Source organism: Phoxinus phoxinus (assembly GCF_949152265.1).
Source record: "Phoxinus phoxinus genome assembly, chromosome: 24".
In the NCBI taxonomy this organism is placed as follows: domain Eukaryota; kingdom Metazoa; phylum Chordata; class Actinopteri; order Cypriniformes; family Leuciscidae; genus Phoxinus; species Phoxinus phoxinus.
The window spans coordinates 25208822-25232444 of record NC_136899.1 but is presented as its reverse complement, the minus strand read 5'-3'; the positions used below and the strand labels follow the sequence as shown (position 1 = coordinate 25232444).

At 39.0% G+C, this 23623-nt stretch overlaps 1 protein-coding gene across 1 annotated transcript in view; it reads right to left on the bottom strand.

Moving 5' to 3' along the window:
• Positions 1 to 23623, bottom strand: part of LOC306992726 (partitioning defective 3 homolog) — a 128624-nt gene that overhangs the window by 93176 nt on the left and 11825 nt on the right. The window contains exon 3 of the mRNA XM_079601882.1: positions 5438 to 5566. Coding sequence (XP_079458008.1) covers positions 5438 to 5566 — 129 coding nt within the window. The remainder of the gene's footprint in view (positions 1 to 5437; positions 5567 to 23623) is intronic.

Below are 23623 nucleotides of genomic sequence, written 5' to 3'. Positions count from 1 at the left end.
GAAATATTTGCATTTATATACTGTATATACATTTATACAGTGATAAAATAAACGTGTTTGTGGCACAAAAAAATTCTTCATTAACATTTGTAATGATATAAGGGAGAAAATGATAGAATTACACATTTGGATGAACTCTTCCTTTAACATCACTGTGACCATCAGCCTAACACTAACAGCTGAAGATGATTCTGTGAGAATAAAGTCATCCAACAATACGCCAGCATATGCGCTTCCGAGTCGTAGATGAATCTCATAAACATCCTTGAGGGTCAGGTGTGCTAAAAAGCAGGCTGTGCCCTCCCGCCAGAAATAGATAGGCTAATGGTGGCGCGTTATGAAAATTAATCTAGCCAACCTTTGCGCTGCCTTCTCCTTCTGGATCACTAAAAGCCCCTGTCAAAACGTCAGGAGGAATTAACGATCGGCCGTGTCAGGGGACGGCTGGCTCTGGCGTCCTCTTCTTCCCGGATCCCCGTGGCTTGTTTTAGCGCTGCTGGAAACATCACCTCCAATAGCCATCAGCGCCACCTATCACCTGATCTATAATTTCATAAGTGTGTAGAAATGGCCTTGTCCCTGTGCCTCGTATAATCAATCAAAGCCCCTGCTCGTACACGTATGGCACACACACACACTCGCACTCACGCACACGCACACGCACACGCACACACACACACTCGCACTCGCACTCGCACTCACACACACGCACACGCACACACACACACGCACACGCACGCACACGCACACACACACACACACGCACGCACACGCACGCACACGCACGCACGCGCACACACACGCACACGCACATGCACGCACGCACACACACACGCACGCACGCACGCACGCACACACACACACGCACGCACTCACACACAAACACACACACTCACACGCACACACACACACACTCACTCACGCACTCACGCACTCACACACATTTAATTTCTTTATTTGGATTAAAAGATAAACATATATCATGGCATAATCCAAATTTGGCAGAAAGATGTACAACAGCAGCCGATATCTCAGTCCATTATGCACATTAAGGGTAAAGGTGGCACCTACGCCTCCATATATAGAGGCTGCCAATCACTGCTGATACCGAACAATATCTGGTCAGTTTTTTGGCTTTGTTCTTATGTAGTCCGCAAATCTGCAGGCCTCTTACACACAACTTATGCACATGGCCTAAACTACCAAAAATGAGGGCAATAACTTTACAGGAGTAGCCAAAGTTATTGAAAACATTATACCATGGTTGATATTTCAACAGTTTTGAAGCATAGCAGGTGTCCATGTAAGCATCAAAAGAGCAACCAATTTCTATTATCGTAACGGCTTTGGTGTGTTCATTAATTACAACTATGTCCGGTGTATTTGGTAAGTGATTTATGGCAATTTCCAATGTAGCGCACTGTTCGTGTGGGAGGGAGAACCAGTCTGTCTTGATTTTTTCGTTAAAATGGATTGTGGTAAGGTTGGCATTGTCTCTGAGCTCCTTCACTGAGAGTGCAACAATACGGTCGTGGCGCGCGATGTACAGTCCTTTGTAGGCAGAGCAGCCGTTAAGGATGTGCGCGATCGTCTCTCTTTGCCGGCTGTGATGTTGCAGGCAGAACGGCTCGTGTGCAGATGGAAACCATGTTGCTAAGTTGGACTTCGTTGGTAGTACCTGAAGACGAGCTTTAATTGTGAATCTGTGGATGTCGTCTTGTAGGGCTGTGTTCTTCAGAACTGTGTGTGATGCGTTATGGTCGGCACAGGGCAGGCAGGCCAGTTGTCCTTGTAGGCGTAGGCCTGTCCAGTGCTGTATCATACGCAAGTGGAAGTGGTCGATTATTGTCCTTCTGATGTTTTGAGTGTCAAGGAGTTGGATGTTGTCGCCAGTTGTGATGATTGCTTCTGCCGTGATGGTTGAATCTGTGACAATGTTCTTGTTGGCTTCCGCCGACTGTCCTGCTGTGTTCCTCCAGCGCAGTTGGATATTAGCGCGGTTGCAGAGGTCATTCAGGTCCAGCCAGTCCGAGCGCACGCCAAAGCCTGGTGTGTTGGTGTCCAATTTTCCATTGGGTTTTCTTCTGAACCCGAGGAAGCTGGCATCATCTGATGTAGAAAGAGGGACCTTGCGTTTCCCCAGATGTAGTAGTAGTGAGGCTCGGGCAAGCTCACGTACGGCTGCGTCATCATTATTTAACATCCTCAACAGGTTGCTTATTCTAGCGGCGACATACACCCACTCTATATGAGGGACGCCCAGCCCTCCCTCTCTGGACCTGTGGAACAGGACATCTCTTGTTGAGTGTGTATTTAGTCCTATCCAGCGTCTTGCCAGGCCTACAGTCTTATTGTTCAGCTCATTTAAGATGCATTTAGGAATATGTATGTTTGCAAAGAGATGCTGTATTTTAGAAAGCGCAATCTCTCTTATGGCCTGTAGTTTCATTATGACAGGGAGGGGGGATGAGTCCACCATGTCCAGCCTTGTGCAGTATTCACTGCTAAGTTCGTGTATTTGCTCTTCCCATTCGCCCGCGATATTGAACCGGTGTCCAAGGTAGCAATAAGTTTCATGGCGCGCATACACTTTAATTTCATTGCCCATGATGGAAAAGGAGGGTGGCTTGTCTTTTTTGGCTTGATACCACCTGTTGCCTCCACTGCGTCTCTCATAAAACACAGCACACTTGGTGTTTTTCACCTCTAGCCCAGACCATCGCATGAATTTATCAGTATGGGAGAGCATGGTTTTAATCACTTTCTCATCCCTGGATGACACCTGGACATCATCTGCATAGGCCTGGACAGGGTTTGGCGATCTGATGTGCGAGGGGGAGCAGAGGCACAGCCACTTGAGCCACTGGTTCAGGGCTAGAATAAAGTTGACTGCGCTCCATGGGCAGCCTGTCTTGATGCCAGTTCTTAGTTGGATTGGGCTAGTAAGTTGGTCTCCACAGATCACCTGGATAAAGGAGTTTCTGTAGATATCCTTAATCATGTTGATATAAGGTTTGGGTAGGTTAATTTCCTCTAAGGCTTTAATCATAACGCCATGCGGCAATGAGCCGAATGCATCACGGAAGTCTAAAAAGACTGTATAAAACTTGGTGGATTCATGCTTAAAATCATCGATTGCTGTTTTCAGGCAGAAAACGTGCTCGTTCATGCCTTGACGATTAATATAGGCTTTTTGTTTTTCCGACAGTATGTTCATTTCGCAGAGCCATGGTAGGATGCGATTCAGAATGCACTTCATGAGAACTTTGTAGATGGTAGGGAGTAAAGAGATTTACTCACACACACACACACACACACACACACACACACACTCACTCACTCACTCACTCACACACACACACACACACACACACACACACACACACACACACACACACACACACACACACACACACACACACACACACTCACACTCACACTCACACTCACACTCACACTAACCTGTAGCACGCGTGTAATAACACCTCTAAAAATAAGGTAATTGATTTTCCTAGCTGTCAGTTTCGCTGGTGAGAGACTCTGAATATGGCATCCCATGTGCCGGCCGGGCAGATTATTATAATAACAGACCCGTTCCCCTTCAGGATTCCCTGCCATCAACTCATGGAAAATGGCAGAGGTGAGAAAAGGGAAAAAAGAAAGATAACAGAGAGCTTAAAAAAAAAAAAAAAAAAAAAAACAGAGCAGAGCAAAGTAACTAAACAATACTGAAAAGGGCAATGTGGGAAATGTGGAAAACAAATCCAGACAAATGAGTGTAAATAAGAGCAGGGGTCAGCGAATGTAGCGCAGCCGGCCAACACTTCTCTCCCGACAGTCCTGCCGGCTTCCCGGGTTCTCTGAGGGCTCCAGGTGGCCGACGCGGGAGATAGGGCCGGGAAGCCTGCTGTGTGTGGGGCAGAGCTGGCAGTGTGCTGGGCCCGACGCCAAAGCCCGGTTCCCAGAGACGCGCTCAGAAACAGGGTTCAGATGTTCCTGTGAGTGGACGGCGGCTTATTGTCGTCGCTAAACATGGGATTGAGCCTATTGTTATGATTCAATTATGCGGCGTCACCGACAGAGGCTTGACAACACAGTTCATTTGTTTTATGGCTGTATAATGTGAAGGCCGATCCAAACACATCATTTTAAAGACAATTTCTACAAATACACATGAATATATGTACATGTGAACTATCAGAAATACAATATTATGAAAATATTATAACGATTTAATAATAACTGTTTTGTAATATATTTTAAAGTGTAATTTATTCCTGTGATCAAAGCTGAACTTTCAGCATCATTACTCCAGTCTTCAGTGTCACATGATCCTCCAGAAATCAGTATAATATGATGATCTGATGCTCATTTATGATTATTATTAATGTTGAAAACAGTTATTATACACACACACACACATATATATATATATATATATATATATATATATATATATATATATATATATATACATATTTTTGTTGAAACTGTGATTTATTTATTTTAATTTAAATAAAAGTTTTTTTAAATATTTGATTTTTTTTAAAATAAAAGTATGAATTACTTTTTTAACAATTTGCATATATTTTGCCAAATAATTTGGGAACATAAATACCCTAACCAAGTTTAGCGTTTAGTTTTGGTCTTCCCTCATTTTTTTTAAATAATAATAAACAAAATCTAAAATAATTTCCTCATATTTTGAAACTATGGTCATCTCTACTGTATATATATATACAATAATCACACATTATATAATAATATAAAACACAATTATTATTTTACCTTCATTATATTATATTTCTAATTTAAATTTTGGAAGACAAATACCTTAACCAAGTTTAGTGTTTTGTTCTTCCCTCATATTTAAAAATATATATATTTTCCTCATATTATGATAAAATATCCCCAATGGACATCTCTACTGTATAAAATAATAAAATATTATATAATCATATAATAATATAAAACACTATTATATTATATTATATACTTTCTAATTAAAATGACTGCTCTGCTTTTACTCATCTTTGTGAGAGAGAGAGAAAAGAACATCTGCCTAGTAACCACGTCTATAATGATTGGAGAGGCAGGGAAGTTAAATGACTGAAATGCGTCTCGCGCTGTAACAAAAATAACAACACCCCTTTCATCCAGTCGGCTCTCTAAGGGCCTCCATTTAGCCCACGGCCCCAAAGATCCTCCATTATCGGGCTGGTTCCTCCGTTCAGGAGCACAAAAGAAACAAACAATCCATACGTGATCATTTTAATGCACCGTTATAAAAGCTCTTGACCGTTTACACCAATGACATGTAAGAGCTTTCCCAGAACTTTTACCTCCCTGGACGCCATTTACTTAATTAGCCCGTTTGCTAATTCTCCGTGCGGCGGTGGTTAGGTTTAATTGAGAGGCTTTTTACGGGGACGCTCACCTCTCCTGTTCTAGTCTCATTCTCTGCATCTCCTCTTCGGTGGCCTGAGCGTCCTCCATCTTGCTCTTGCTCGACCCCTTCCGCTCCATCTTGTCTCCTTGCCGCTCGTCTTTGCGGTTTTTGCCAAACCTGTGGCGGCAGAGACAGAGTGTGGGATGAATTGAGACGGACTTCTAGATTGTTTGTGTTTAAGACGGTTAAAGGAGTAAAGCTTGCTTTCTTTGTTCCTCGTTTCAATAAGAGCACAGGAATACCTGGAGGAAATTAAACTGTCAGAACACTTGACATATCAAAACGAGGAACGGCCGAGTATGACAACTTTAGATTCAACACATCCCTTCATTGTGCACAATAAGTCTGCAATATAAACAGTATTATCTCATCTAAAAACAAAACAAAAGAAGAGGACCAGGTGTCTTAAATAACCCTACTGTTATATATATATATATAGACAGAAAAGAAGAAGAAAAAAAAGATATATATATACACATACACACACAGGTGCTTGTCATATAATTAGAATATCATGAAAAAGTGGATTTAATTCAGTAATTCCATTCAAAAAGTGAAACTTGTATATTATATTCATTCATTACACACAGACATATTTCAAATGTTTATTTCATTTTGATGATTATAACTGACAACTAATGACAATCCCAAATTCAGTATCTCAGAAAAATAGAATATTACTTAAGACAAATACAAAAAAAAGGATTTTTAGAAATGCTGGCCGACTGAAAAGTATGAGCATGTACAGCTCTCAAGAGTTGATTTCATGAAATATTCTAATTTTCTGGGATTTTGATTTTGTGGGTTTCATAAGCTGTAAGCCATAATCATCAAAACTATAACAAATAAAGGCTTGAAATATCTCACTTTGCATGTAATGAGTCTATATACTATATTAGTTTCACCTTTTAAGTTGAATTACTGAAATAAACTTTTTGATGATATTCTAATTATATGACCAGCACCTGTATACATATATATATTGTTTATATATATATATATATATATATATATATATATATATATATATATATATATATATATATATATATATATATACATATATATTACATATATTATTAAAGATTTAATTAAAAACATATATCTTTTTTATGATATTCTAAGTATATATATATATATACACTTTGAATATCATCAAAAAGTTTATTTATTTCAAGTATTTTGTATTATATATATATACGATTTGACAACATTAGTTTGCAATATAAGATAATGCAAAATAGCCACAAGACATAAACATTTTACATGATTTTAAAGTGAAAAACTGCTTACTAACATTTTCCGTCTGAAATGACATCCAATTGGCCATAACAAGAAAATACCACAAGCATTACAACTTATTTTTTTCTTTAATTAAACTGAAGGGCGAGTTAAATTTGTATTATTTTTCTTTGGTAATCCACATTAAGATGCGTTCACATTAGTGAAACCTCAACACAATTTTGTGAGTAAAGACGGTCCATAGTCAATAATGTGATGTATGAAACTCAGAGTCTTACTCAGTCACTTCCAAACTCGGCAGATTTATATTAATAAACATGACGTATTCACATGTACAAAGATCAACAAACATGAATATGATTTTGCCGTAAAAAAGGCAATTGTGACCAGTTGTGTGTCAGTTCCTTTTATTGAGTTTTGCATATTCCTTTAAGGAGACTGAGAACATGAACTATTACCCTGGTTAGCATTAACAGGAAACATATAAACATACACGTGTGTGTTCTCATTCCCCAAAGACATTATCCGACTAACTTCCTCAACCTTTGTCCCTTCCTGATTGAAATCTTAAATGGCTACACTTGTCCTGGCTTTGGACGGGATGTGGTATAGACCGGCTTCTCAGTCAATGGAGCGACGCCGTGTGGTTATCAACACTTGCCCTTTGGGATCCAGAAATGCTCCGAGGCATGAGGACAACGTCTCAAAATACTGTGCTTCTCAGTGATGTCACTTCCTGCACACTAGTAGCTCTGGCTCGAGGGAAGGCGTGAGGAAGTACAGATTGTGGTCAGTCTTCCAGTCAAAGCAAGACTCGCAACACACGCTTCCAACATCACAATCATTCTTGGAGAGTTTTGTGTGTGGGTCTTATACGGCAAGGCCAGACACTACAGGTGAATAGGGTACACTTTTAAAATAATAGATATCACCATGAAACTTCCTCAGTTGATTACTTACACAAGTGCATAAAACAAATGTATTACAAGTTTTTGAAATTTGTATGTTTAATTATGCAAATTATGCATTCTCTCATTAAATATGCACAATTATTCATAAATTTTCAGGAGATAGATCTGAACATATGATAAAGCCAGGTGCAAAATTATTTTTTCATTTTGATTACACACAAGATGAAGAAAGATGTTCAGAGGGATTTCAGGATATATGCTTTCATGACCTAGGAAATCTAAATTTACTGTCCATAGCCTTACAAAATCGATTTTCAACATATTGTTTTTATTAAAATGTAACATAAATCAGGCCAGGAATGATTTATTAACAAATTCCTCTGAACACATCTTCAGAATACTGCTAAGTGTGTAACTGGAGAGTTTGCTGTACATCGGCTGAGATGTTTATACTGGAGAATGACAAAAAACTCATTTTGAGAAAAAGGCATTTAAAGATTTGTAATGTAAAAAATCATACTTTTTTAGTGGAAACAACTATTTACAGACACAATATCTCATCAAATCATTAGCAACAACAAAACAAACCACCTAAATCACATCAAAACTTATAAACACAGCATTTATGGTCTTTAACTGAGCAGAAAAACAGTCAGAAACACTCATCTAAATGTCAGAGTGCGTCACGTGATGCATCTGAACCAATCACGGTGTCAGACATTGACATCAGCCAATGAGATTTCACTTTTAGGGTTAAATGCCCATTGTACTTTCACGATTGTTTGCTGATTAAAAGGAAATGACCATATTTGGATCCAACAGCATTGTACAGAAGAGAGAGAGCTTTCCAGACGTGTGTGAGATTAAAGGAAGCAGAGAGAGATGTTGATTTATTACGCCAACTTTTGTTGAATTTCGGGGGAAATCTACAGACGCAAACAGACAAAGTGTAGTAAAATAAAGACCTAAATGTGTATTTTGGACTTTTTTTCACCACAAGTCTGAAAGAAGACATGTTATTGAAGACAAATAGCCCAACATCTCAAAATTGACCAGTGAAAAAGAAACGATGTTTTTGCCTGCCGTGTCTCGCCTTAAATATAATTTACCGAGGGCGATAATCAAATTGTGTCCAATAACAGAGTGTACAAATGTGTGGGGCGACAATATGAATAAGTGCTTCCAATAAAAGTACATTTCCATTCAATGAAAGTAATCATTGTCATTGACTAAGTTGCTATATCGTGACGCCTCCATTGAAATGCTGCATGCACATCGATTATGAAAATATGATTACCAAACAAAAACTCTCTTCAGTAGTCAGTGAGTGAAAGCGTGAAGGCACATGCCATCAATCTGATTTCTACACCGTAACCCCATGTTTATATTCTTAACTCTCTTGCCAAGGTTCACTGGAGACCCCGAGAACACACTAAACTCAACAGAATTACCTCAGACGGGGTTCATTTCGGGCCTCTGGATTGAATTTATTCATGAAATGGGAAACCCTTTTCCCCAAATATGTTTATTGTTCTACTTTACACAGGCACTTTTCTCAAACGACTCCTGGATCCGACACGGGATTGTGGGAGATATTCTCTTTTGGTTACATAAGCGTCGAAAGGCCAAACTTTCCACTTTTCTCCCTCCGATACTGTACATTACCTGATTAATTAATCAACAAATGGCCCGGGTCTAGGCGTAAAAGTCTGCCGCACGCATGCTAATAACAGCGAGGCTCAATCTATCACGGCTCTCGCTGACAGCCCACCGTACATCTCAAGGACTTTTTCATTAACTCTCCTTAAATAATCTTCCTTTTCACCGTGTCTTTCTCCGCAGCCCATCCCTCTCTTAAAATCACACGTGGAGAGATATGGCGAGAGGATTTCGGAGGCTAATCGATGAGACTATACTTCTTACACACACAGGTACGGTCAAAAGCGACGGGATGGCTCCTTCAAAGCATTGTGGACTAAACTAAATGCAAATTCTCTTACATTACAGTAAAACTCCTGTGGGAGTCAACGTCTATTTGCAGATGAAATGGACCACGGCTGTACTTCCAGACCATCCCTGGGGAGTTCCCACGTATTTTATTCATCTCTACAATGCCTGAGGCTTTAAGCGTAATTGTCATTAACAAATGGAGACTGAAACTACAGAGACTCTAGTGAACAACATGTTGATGCACAGACAGTTCTTCTGTGGACTGAGGGATCGGACCTTCTCTCCCAGTTCACATCTTTCATTTTGCTAAACATAAAATCTAATGCACTCTGGCATGATCCCGAGACCTCACATTGAGTGTTTGTTTTCACAATCAATCATCTTTACAAGAATCTCGTATTAAAACCCCCAAGAACTGTGCAATATTTGCTAGTCGGTGACAGGCGATACTAGGGGGAGCGACATTCTCAAATTTAGATATGATAATTTAATAATTATATTATGAATTGAAAATGGAAAATTTGGATATGTACAAGACAAGATGTAAATATTTTTGGTTGGTTTTCCCAGAAGATAAATATTGTACATTTTAATGTCTTCTAATAGTGATTTTTTTATTTAATTTTTTTTATTAAAAAAAGTAAAAACAGCAACAATTTTGATGATATGGGCTAATAAAAAAAATGACAAAAGCACATAAAATTACTAAAAAACCTACAAATATGAATAAGTATTATAAAAATATATAAATAATCAAATGAATCATATTCAGATCACCTACTTGAGCTGCACGAATCTGGACAAATTTAGAATCACAATTTCTTTTCGTTTCAAACCGAGATCATGATTCTTCTATGATTCTGAACAGACAACTAAACAAAATAATGCAATTTACAAGAGATTCTGATAAAATGTTAATAGCTGCAGTCTATTTAAAATGTTTCATTAATCTGAACAGTTTCAGTGAAAGATTCAATGACTCACTCATAAATGATTCATTGGCTTCATTACTGGATGAATGAATACATCTTTGAACGAATCTATTGAATGAATGATTCAATGACAAATACATTTTCTAAGTCACTTGTCGCCACCTGGTGGCATAATGATGATATTGATACAATCGTTATTTGAAGCGTTATGCTACTTTCAAAAGGTGATTTACACAATTTTAATCAGTGATTATATCCAAACTAAGAACTTTTATTCCAGTACTTCTGTGATAATATGAATATGTGTAACACAGAAATAACAATACGGTGTGGTTGGAATGAGATCGAGTGGGTGTTTGAATCGAGATCACGATATTTTTAACGATTAATCGTGCAGCTCTGAGACGGTCTTGGTTTGGTTTGCTTTAGAGTCGGGTTTGGTTGTTGGGTTTCCATATTTTTAAAGTCCTGCTAAAATTCTGAGACCACTAAAAGGACCCAATTATGAAACACTCCTAAATGACATCATGACGAGCCTGCGAAATCAGAAAGCGTTTTTGCCATGCATGGCCATCTGTAGCTTTTACAAACAGGTCCGGCCTTGACACAACTCGGCCAGGGCAAATGATCTGAACAATGCCTAATAGCTTCAACAGTATTTCCCTGTCTACACAACACAGAAACAGAACAAGCTGAATGCCTCCGACATAATTAAGTGGTAAACGAATCAGAGACGGCACAATAGACAGCCATACATGGAGACAATGTTCTTTGTCCTTTTGTTCTTCAGCTGAACGAGCTTGAATCAGTGCTATTGGTTTTGGCCGGGCTGTGTGTTGCTCAGCGGCTGGCAGAGCTTCAGCGGGTCAGAGTCAATGTCACCAGTAATAACTGCGGTCTGATGGAGCTGGATCTGGACTCGGCAGTAGGTGAACAGTCTATTTGTCGAGAAGTTTTAAAGCTGTTTGCTCCGGCCCTCGGGGTCAGTTTACCGCTTACTCACACCATCCAATTGCACATGGTTTTGTGTCAGTGATACAGAGGATTCGATGTTTCAAAGATACAGGGACAGATCTAACACAATTTTACAAAGTTACAAAGTCCTAACAACCACCCAGAACACCTTAGCAACTAAGCAATGACCTGGCAACCCACATAGCAATCTCCTAGCAACCACCCAAAACACCTTAGCAACCACATACTAAAATCCTGGCAATCACCCAGAACAACTTAGCAACCATCTATAAATGTCCTACCAACCACCTAGAATACATTACCGACCACATAGTAATGCCCTGGCAACCACCTAAACACCTTAGCAACCATATGGCAATGACTTGGTAACCACCCAGAACACCATCACATCCACATAGCAATGCCCTAACAACCACCGTAGCAATTATCTAAAAGCCTAAAAGTCCTAGCAAACACCCAGTTCATATTAGCAAAAACATAGCAACGTCCAGGCAAATATCCGGAACACCTTAACAACCACATAACAACACCCTAGCAACCATTCAGAACAGCTTAGCATCTACATAGTGTAACATTGTCTGGAAACCACCCAAAACACCTTAGCAACCATCTAAAAGTGTCCAAGCAACTATCCATAAACCATTAGCATTCACACAGAACACCTTATCTACCATCTAAAAATGTCTTAGCAACCATCCAGAACACAACAGCAACCACATAGCAATGCCCTAGTAACCACCCAGCAAACACATAGCAACGCCCTGGCAACCACCCATAACACCTTATCATCTACATAGCAATGTCATAGCAATAACCCACAACACTTTAGCAACTATCTACAAAATACTGAAGCAAACATCCAGAGCACATTAACAACCACACAGCAATGTCCTAGCAACCACTTAGAAAACCTTAGCAACCATCTAAAAATGTCCAAGCAATAATCCAGAACACCTTGGCAAACACATATATACCCATATACCAACTACCCAGAACACCTTGAAAACAACACAGCAACGCCCTGGCAACCAACCAGAACACCTTATCAACCATCTCAACATTTTCTAGCAACCATCCAGAACACAACAGCAAACATACAGCAATGCCAAAGAAACCACCCTGCAACCACATAGCAACGCCCTGGCAACAAACCAGAACCCCTTAGCAACCAACAACCACATATGTCCTAGCAACCACCCAGAACACATTAGCATGGTATATTTCCCAAAATCATGGTATTAGCATGTTCCAAAAACATATACAACAAAACCCTGCTACCTTTTAGTTAGTGTTATCTAGCATACAATATCTAAAAAATAAATAAATTCTAACCCGAGATAGTGTTTTTGGTATGCCATTCACACACACACACACACACACACACACTGCCACTGACTTCATCATAAAGTGTGCTCTCTAGTTTCCAGAGCACAAAAGTACAGTTTAATGGGCCATCACTAAGCATCTCTCCCCTCTGCTCCTCTGACAGCCATGAGTAATGAGCAGCTAAACACCTGCCGGCTTCAAAACACACACTCAACCTCACACACTCACACACACCAGCCACGGCCAGACACACCAACACACACGCATTTGTTTTCATATCAGGGAGGGACCTCCCATACACTTCTGCAGTTTAAACGAAACTAATTATAATTGCTACACCCTTCCCCTAAAGCTTCTGGCATTTCTTACACGAGAAGCGACATTTGCCATGTTCAGAAGAGCATATTACCATATCATTCATACTATTTCTGAACTATAGTCTGCACACTATGCAAATGTATCTCCTTGTCTCACTATATGATTGAAATACCAATAGTTTTTTTTTTTTTTACACAAAATTAAAGGCATTTATTTTCAACTGGACAATCTTTAGCATTGGTTGTGTATGCATTTTTCTTAAAATAACATGTAGAATAGCACACAAACTACAACAATATGTTTCTCACAGCAATATATTACATTCTGCACAATATATGTTCCACTTTTCCCCCCTTCATGTAGCTATTTTCTACACTGGGATCATGAGTATGGGACTTGGACAGATATTTATTGATGTTTTTATTTTTATTATGGGTTATTTTGGTTCCCACAAGCTTAGACAAAGGACCACATGCATACACACATACACTCCAATTACTCGTTCCGCACAGAATCACAGATTTGACTCGATCGAGGCGCCGTACAGGAGTAACCGCAGCTGTCACTGTAGGAGGCAATCGAGCTTTAATGCTCAACAAAACGCTAGTTTACCCGAAGGACCGTGCGATTATACTCAACAGCCCACGTCTTCAGCTGAATAATGCCGTCTCCTCAATCACCCCCTTCATCTCTGTCACCAGCGCTGTCAAATCTAACATTTCACCACACAAAGCAATACATTACAATGGCTGTTTACACTACAGAGGCGTGACATGGGGCGCCCGTGTCGAACGCAAAACATTTTATGCATTGCATTCCCAAAACAATGTGTCATGTGATGAAATTAGCTTTGTTGTTGTTTATCAAAAGATAAAGGTTTGTGACTTTTCACGTGCAAATATGCATCTGATAATGTGGCCCATGGATGAACCCCAAAAACAATTGGGGCCATCAATTTAATGCATTAATTTAATGTGATTAATTCATTTATTTAGAATTATTTTATTACAATTATTTATTTAAAAACACTTAAACAGCAAACACAATTTAGAGTTTTAATGCTTTCTTTCAGTGTGATTATTTTATTTTTAAAGCATGTATTTTATTTAAGAAAACAGCAAGCTAATGCATGTTTATAATAATAATAAATTGAATTTGTATAGCACTTTTCTCGAACTCAAAGTCGCTTATAGTGTGATTAATTATTTTAAATTATTTAGTTATTTATTTCGATTATAAAAAAACAGCAAAATGTTACATTTAGGTAATTCATTTATCTATTTTAAATCATTTATTTTATTTAAATTATTTTTTATTATTAAATAAACAGAAAATAATTTTTTTTTTTAAATTTTATTATACATTTTTTAAATCATTTATTTTATTTACATTAATTTATTAAAAAACAGTAAGTATTAAACAAATCTAAACACTGTACAATCAAAAATACACAAAGTGACAACATATGCACATTTTCTAATTTCAACTATTTTATGCGGTGACGATTTTGTAAGAATTCGTGCGTGAATCTCACAACATTTTTAGATAAAGTAAGAATGAAGGTCCATCCCTAAAAGTAACCGCTTTCCTAAAAACAGAGCAATTCAAGCTTGAACTTGTCAGCCCTAAAAATAATACATTTTTAAACTAATTATTTGACCAGTATTGGCAAAGCTTTATTTAACTAGTTTCATATTTGATACGTCTTTGTCCATTCACGGTTGTCAGTGCGATGCTTCATATTCTAATACCTCAAGTTGTATTGATTTACAGAACAGTAATGCACTACATGGCTCCAGGAGACTGACATTATTGTGTCTAAAAGACGAGAGGTCTGATGATACAGTTGTAGACGGACATGTAGACCTTAACCCTGATGCTCTGAACAACAGGATATTGGTTTGTTATAAAGGCCAATTTGGAGACGTTAAGATTGACAAACGGATGAAACGAGGTAATGCTCAGAGGTAAGACTGACAAGAGTTGAGTTCACAAACACTTCAAGACTTGCTTTAGCTACTACATTAGATGACGAGCTTCGTTAAGTAGACAAAGTGCAGTCGGGTCAGACCAAATGGAGTCAGTTCAGAACAATGAGCCTCTCTATAATCACAACAGAGCCGCCATGAAGACATTAACCACTACTATCAATCTGAGAGAGTGAAGCGACATTCCTTCAAACTACAATATCTATGATAACATATCCAAGTGACAACTTTCCACAGAAAAGGGGAACAATGGGACTAGTAAATAATAATAATAATAAAAAAAAACAATAATAAATATAGCTGCAAGCAGCGATGCGGGGCAGGGACAGCAGTGCAGAGACAGAAGACATAAAAAAAAGCAGATATAGAATGTACATGAAAAACATAAAGGTTCAGAAGTAGGGGTGGACCAAAATATTGATTGTCCTTCTCCCTGCGATGCGAGAATCTATACGCTGGTGCCAAATATCGATATTTTAATTAATAACATGCTTAAAGGGATAGTTCGACCAAAAATGATATTAAGCCCATGATTTACTCACCCTCGAGCCGTTCGAGATGCTTATGTCAATAATTTTTCAGACGAACACATTTTCAGTTATTTTAGAAAATGTCTTAGATCTTTCAGTGGTTATAATGTCAAGTTATGGGGTCCAACTCCTTCAAGTCCCAAACATGTGCATGCATCCTTCACAAAAGTAATCCATCCGGCTCCAGGGGGGTAAACGAAGCCTTCTGAAGGTAATCCGTGTGGTTTTGTTGTAAAAATATACATATTTAAAACTTTATAAATTAAAATAACTGGCTTCCGGCAACGGTCGACGCACGTTCACGGGAGATGGTTGCCGGCGTATGAGGTAGGACGTAGCGTAGGAGGCGTTGTGACGTAGAACGAACGCGACAGCGCAGCCAGAAAAGCAGAGCAAAACAAAACTCCACTCAGGATTTCCGCGATTTAAAAAACGTGTATTTAAAAGAAAATCTCGGAGGATTTTGATATAGAGAAGAGGATATTGAGTTCTACGTCACGACGCTTCCTACGCTACGTCCTACGTCATACGCCGGCAACCATCTCCCGTGAACACGCGTCGACCGTTGCCGGAAGCCAGTTATTTTAATTTATAAAGTTTTAAATATGTATATTTTTACAACAAAACCACACGGATTACCCTCAGAAGGCCTTCGTTTATCCCCCTGGAGCCGGATGGATTACTTTTGTGAAGGATGCATGCACATTTTTGGGACTTGAAGGAGTTGGACCCCATAACTTGACATTATAACCACTGAAAGATCTAAGACATTTTCTAAAATAACTGAAAATGTGTTCGTCTGAAAAATTATTGACATATGCATCTCGAACGGCTTGAGGGTGAGTAAATCATGGGATTAATTTCATTTGTGGCCGAACTATCCCTTTAATAGGTGCTCTAAATAGTTTTCCCTGCTCCCAGCGTCGCTACTTCATGGCTCCTCCACACATGAATGAAGCAACAAAAGTTAACTAGCTTAAGAAAAATAGTTTTTTAACGGGATGGCGGACAGCAGTGGGAGTCAAATAATAGATACCCCAACCAGTTCATATTTTCATTAACATAATGCATTTGAACATTTTACATATCTTTTTTTTACATGCCCATTATTTTCTTCGGCAATTCTCATTAGGTTCTATTTCACACATGACATTCAACTAGATATGTGCTTTCTGGAAATGGTACCGAAATATAGGCACTACAGAAAATACAACCTTGGCACATGGACCTTCACTTCTCTCTGGTGCACCTTCCATTTTAAATGGCCCTTCAGTGCAAAAGCCAGAGCCGTACTGCTCCTCAGGCAAGGCCCCAGTCAGCCGCATGCAATTTTAATATCTTCTTGTTAGGGTGGAGAAGAAGAGAAAGCTGGATCTGTTCACTCTTCCTGTTCCTCTTGTGTTCTAGTGGCAAGTCGAGGTTGTTCACTCAAGGGCAAAGGGAGGCAGAAATCACAGCCAGCAATGAAAGGCGGCTGGTAATATCTAATTAGGAAGAGAGAGACAAAACGAACGAGGGAAAGTGCAGGAGCATCAAGTGCCTCTCCAAATTTCCCCAGCCTTTAGTGCTTAGCCCATGTTAATGGGAACATCATTATTATATGCCCGAGTCGCTACACCATCGCCGTTGCCCAGACGACAAACTCTGTTGTTTATGCCGATGTTATGTGCCAAAGCTCGACGATTAAGCCGATCCCTGCGGACCTCATTATCCCTGACCTCCTGCCATTCCCCTGTCAAACCCAGCTTTGGAGAAGGTGCAACAACGATGGCGCCTTTTAGCGACAAATGAAGATATCCCAGTCTTGAGGCGACTCCGCGGCACACTTTAAAACAAGATTTAGGCTTGATGAACACTTTGAATCAGTTGGGTTGTTCCTCATGAAGTAAGAAAAAAAATTGTGCATCCAAGCATCATTATTTCTGTGGTCTAAATTAAAACAAAATACGCAAATTTAAATCTTGGTGCACAGGGTTACAGTGAGTGTCCTCCTAACTGTCAGGGCATTTGATGAATATGTTTATGATATTACTTCTGGAATCCGGAGGGAGATTTCAATCGAAAAGTTATTTCGCACATTCTCTGTGTATGTGTAAATGCGTTTGCACATAAATATATGCAACTTTAACCATTTAACAGGGCTCCCAAGAGGCAAATTAAATTGAAGCGATATTGGTGACAAAACAATCCAAAAACAAGAAGAACAGAATTAAACTTGCATTTCCAGAAGGAAACACCATTGCTTGCAAGGCAGCAAAATGAGAGAGACAATAAACATATTCAGCTTTATAGGACATTTGTTGACAGGGACAATAGTCAAATATACAAGTTTTGTGGTCTAACAACAACATTTGACTAGAGAACGCCACGACTGACTGATCAGAATCATGTATTCCAGAGAACAGTGTAATAAAGGTGGTTAAATAAATGTAAGAAAAACAAAAATCAATCACAATTCAGTATCTAAATAAATGCAAGAAAGAACACACACCGCATATTAGTATGCATGATAAACTTCTTAAGTCTCACAAAACAAACACAACAAATTCAGCAATTCAAGCTGCATATTGAAGTGTGTACAGTATGTTCAAGCTGAAATAGTTGAAGAGGAAAACTGAAGAACAAGACATGGTGAGAGGAATTCAATGGGGTGCTGCTTTGCAGATACTGTAATAATTAATATGTCATTGAGCATATACGATTCAAACTGTATTAGCAAAGAGCAAAAGTGATCAAACATGGAAACTTGCGTTAAGTTGAATGTCATGGATGGAACCACACTGGCACTGTCAGCCACTCTGTGGTCATTAGGTCCAAAGTTTGGACTGCATAAAGTTGCAGAACAGTCACAGAAGATGATTTTAATATATCATAAGGCACCCCCACCCATCTCTCGCATCTGGGGTCTCAACTCTGTAACTCGGTCCTGACAACTGCTTCATATTTTACATATTTCACACATGCCTGTGTTTGCAAGAAATGGGGCAAAAGATAACAGTTTAATGTTCTCTATTTATCATCATTAGCAATCTGTGTGTGTTTATGATCAGCTAATAGTAATACGTATTCCATTTTACAATTGCTCTTTTTAACCCTAAGCATAACATGGAAAAATCTACTTTGGTTCAGTATTATCACTTAAATATTAATGTTTAACCGAGCAAAATATTTCATCTATTGGTGTATCTACTGCTAGTCAAGTATAAGAGTACAGGCATTTTGTGTTGGGAAAGAGTGTGCACAGTATATGTTTTAGTGTGTCTCTAGAAAAAAAAAAAAGATAAATGTGTTAATTGGGTGAGATCATAGTATCACCCTATACAACATGTACAATACTGTCTGTGTGACCTCAGAAAGCGGAGGCAATCCATGACATGAACACAAGACAGAAGCTCCCACAGGAGTAATGTGCCAGTGTGTGTGACCTAGATATGCCACCTCACAATGCATACTCAATGGGACAGTCTGATCACACACACACACACACACACACACACACACACACACACACACACACACACACACACACACACACACACACACACACACACACACACACACACACACACACACACACACACACACACACGCGGCCTCAGGGCAAGACAGTTGGAGGAAGGTTTGCTTACCTCTAAATCACATTTTAATGATAGACCATGCATGTGCCTCTAAAAACACAGCCAGTTTCTCACCATGCAACTATGAAACAATATTTTGTGCCTATGAAATATGTGTTGTACAATTATATGTAAATTCAGAGTGTATGAGCACACGAAAACAGCAACAGCAAAAACGTTGATATGAACAAAGAAAAGCTGTAGTAGCACAGTAGTGATGGCTTGCACGCATGCTGGTTTCTCTCCTTCATACAACCTTGTACAATCACCGAACCATCAGGGTCTTTCTTTTTTTATATCCTCACTTCTGCCTTGTACTTTAAAGCCCGTTCTTTACATTGTCTCCCAAGTGCCAAAGGAATGCCCAATTACAACCTCCTGAAGACAAACGAGTTGAACAACTACCACTTAAGACATCATTACCCAGTGAACAACAGAACAGAGGAGGGGAAAAGGAAAGGAATCTGTCATTTACCACAGAATCGAAAACATGTACTTGACAGGAAAGATTGAATGGCGAATTTGATCGCAATTGCCTTCCTTTGAAAGAAATTATACACATATTCCACTCTGGTATCAAATCATCAATGTGAAAGATTGTTTCCTTCTTTAATCATTTATCATCACACACGGTACTAAAAAATGGTGAGAGAAAGACAATAAAATGTGGACAAGTAGTAGAGAAAGGGAGAAAGATGCTTTTAATTATTGAGAATCTGGTATTGAACACTTTATTCAAAATGACATCACACAGTACACATTTAGCCGTCTAAACTAAACCAATCAAACAAACAAACTTATAATGTATGAAGGCTAACTCATTTCCATTGGCCACCATAAGTCAGTGTTTCCCAGGCACGAGCATCAGTACAAATTGTGTATGTCTCCATAATGTATCTGACACATCTATTTCAAGTCTTGGCGTCTCTACTAACAAGCTGATGAGCTGGATCACATGTGCTTGATTAGGAAGATTAAAAAAGGTCTACTCTTGGAAGCACTGCATTAGGTTGTACTGAACCCTAAATATTCCCTTAACCCTTTAGAACCAAATGTATCGTCGCCGACACAGATCAGCGAGCTGTATTCATTGTACCGTAACTCTTCAACCATTTGCACTATCAAAACCATTCAAATGACAGTAGATAACATGCGCTTTTCGGCAACATACGGCTTATTACGGTAATTTCATGCTTTCAGTCAGCAAATGACAGCGGGCTTTCTAGCAGAGCGGGAAGGAAGGATTTGAACCGAGAGATACGAAGCGCGGCAGGTTATGAGTGTTTTGGATTGCATAAAATAATAAAAGACACGAACAAATACATGGTGAAAAAAGTGGTAGACAGCAGAAGAGGGGATTGGGATGATTTTTAATGAAACTTGGGAGGCGGATGGGCGTTACTTTTTCACGTATCTTTACATGTGTATGTGTGCATGCCTAATATGAATGGACGCATTTGTATCCGTGTGTGTATGAAAAAAAAGTGTCCTAAATGAAAACTGTGCAACCCAATGTCACAAAAAAGACTTGTATAGTTGTATTATACTTTATTTTTGAACTTTAAAGTGTTAGTTTCTTTCATTCGTGATTTTTCTGGGGGGTTTTCTAAATAAAAATTGGAAAATGTATTCTCGTTTTTTTTTTTTTTTGTCTATTTAAATTCTATTTACAAACTCTCCACACACAATAATGGTCAATAACTGTAATTTGTTGAAAGCTAATATTTTTTCTGAAAAAGATGACACCTTGCACATGAAGATAGCACATTGTTTTAGAATTTTACAGTCAAAAAATCTAAATATGTGAAAACCACCCATTTTAGCTTCAGGTTCTAAAGGGTTAAACCCCGAAGAACCATATTGCCAGTGGTTTTCCCCTTGCCTGGCACAAACTTTAAGGCAGGTATCCTGCAAATTCCAGCACAGTTTAGCTCCAACCCTAATATAACATACCTAAAGCAACTAATCAAGGTCTTCAAGATTACTAGAAACTTCCAAACAAGTGTGTTTGAGCTAAAGACAAGAGTAGGATCAGACAACATTACTTTACAAACCGTCTCCTAACCTGAAACCCTAAGCCCATTTCTTATCACTGTGATACAAGATCTTCTTGGGGGGAATGGTTTGTCATGTTCTGCCATTTGAGCTCTTTTAACCTCTTGATAGAATGAATGTTACTCTAACCCACACTTTCTTCCCAGCGCTGTTTACTGACATGTGCTGAGGCCAAGCAAGGCTCCCTTCGTGTCATGTCACTCTTGCTGTTGAAACTCTTAGTTGTGGAACAGATGTCCTCATCTTTATTCTCTCTTAAACCTGTGGCTCTAGCGTGAGTCTGGAGGCGGGTGGTAAAGCTTCAGAGAGAACAGTCAGCAGTCTTTGTGCCAAGTGTGTGGCCTCTTGCCAAATTGTCAGCAGATATCATCCCTCGATGGGTAACAAGTGGAAAATTTGGCTATTCTTGTAGCCAACAGTACCTTCTTCAAGGTAGCTGACTATTGAGCAAGGGGAGGGCTGTGTAGCAATAGATCCTCTTTTGGCCAGAACCCCACATTTAGTTCCAGAGGAAAGTTACTTTCCATGGTTGCAGCCTTGATTTGTAGAACAATGTTAGTCCGGGCCAAGGCATGTGTTTCAATATTCATTACATACAAATGATGATCCCGTCCCAGCTCCCATTAAGAAGACGAATCAGGCCAATTAATTTTTTGCCCGAAAAGACGACAGCCCTGTTTTAAATCTAGATTGTCTCTGGGAGGAAATCCTTGCATATAACTGCATTCAATATATGTTATATCTGTTGCAAACTGATGGATATCAAAAGTGATGTAACTTTTCTTAACTGTTGGCAAGTCTTGGGAAAGTATCTAACCCAAACACATTCCACCACGCTAACAGAAATATGATCTTCAAATGGAAGTCCATCTATTCCTGGAGATCAGCCAAAGGAGGTCTGATTGATGTAATGTCTTTAAGACTTGTTGTTGTTGTGATTGTCAATGTAGTTCTGTTGAGCCAGTCTCATACTTTTAACCTTCGGTTGAAGGTCTTGTAACATGTCCATTCGGCTCTTTGTGTCTGGAGTTCTCGGCAGCATGTAAACTGGAGTAGACACAGCATGTCTGTGCAACCCTATCGGATTAGCTGTCTGAAGGCTATTATTGTTAAGACATGTTTGCATTGTCAAACTTTAGGCCCTATACTTGAAAACATGTATAACATCCAATGATGTCTCCTGAGTTTCTGACGAGCCTCATTCACCTTTTCTTCTAAAACGAGTTAAGCTGACGTGTCCTACCAGCCTATACCTCTTGCAAGCTGTTTATTGTAAGAAATATATATATATATATATATATATATATATATATATATATATATATATATATAAACAAAAGACCACATAACAAATGTAAAAGTGTGTGCCAATGTGCCAATAAGAACTTCAGTGAGGTTGCATTTTCATTATGTAATAAACAATAATCCGTCTGAGATCTACCCCATAATATGGTGAAATCCTGCACATAAAACATCTAGAAGAAAGGGATAAGTACAGACTCCAGAGATAGACTCCACCTTGTTAGCATCTCTTTCACAACCCAATATTACTATGGTATGCTCCTTGGGACAAAAATACTTGCGCATTGACAAAGTAACTTTCTATTTTCCACGGCCACATCGCACAGGCAAAGTATTTGTCAAAATCTGAAGGAATAAAAGCACAACCTTTAAATTTTTTTTTAGTTTTCATGTACAAAAGAATGAATTTATTTGCACTTCTGAGTACAGACCTCTTTCGAAATGCTTTTTTGGCACATCCAACTACTGTTCATTATGTACTGTATCATTCCTTCATCAGCAACCTCTGACACTGCATCTGCCTCCTCATCTTGCTCCTCTCCGGACAATATTCCCTGTACTGGTTTGTTAGTCTATGACTCACTCTCAGCGTCTCATTCCCATTACCATAACTGGGCTGTTTCCTGGCCACTTAATTTACATTATCTACATAATTATTTCACTCACCTCATCTTACCTGTTCAACTCCTCCACATTCATATCAACGTCCCTACCATGGCTCAGTGTCTGAGGTCACTACTCTCTGTGCTTTCATTTTGAGGTTGTGTAATTGCAATGCGGTCGACAACTCAAATGTTCGTGATTGTCATTTTCCTCTTCAAGTGGACAAGATACCTGCTTATGACGCAGGTCGCGACATTGGAAACATTCTCGGTTCTCAGAACTCTCCTAGTAATTAGACCCGCTCAGAAATACACATGCGAGTCTTGTGAATGAAAGGACATGTTTAAGTGCAGCAGTTTTGCATCTCGCTAATGGAGTCCTTTTGACAGTGCTTGCAATCTCCCATGAAATGTTATGCTATCCAT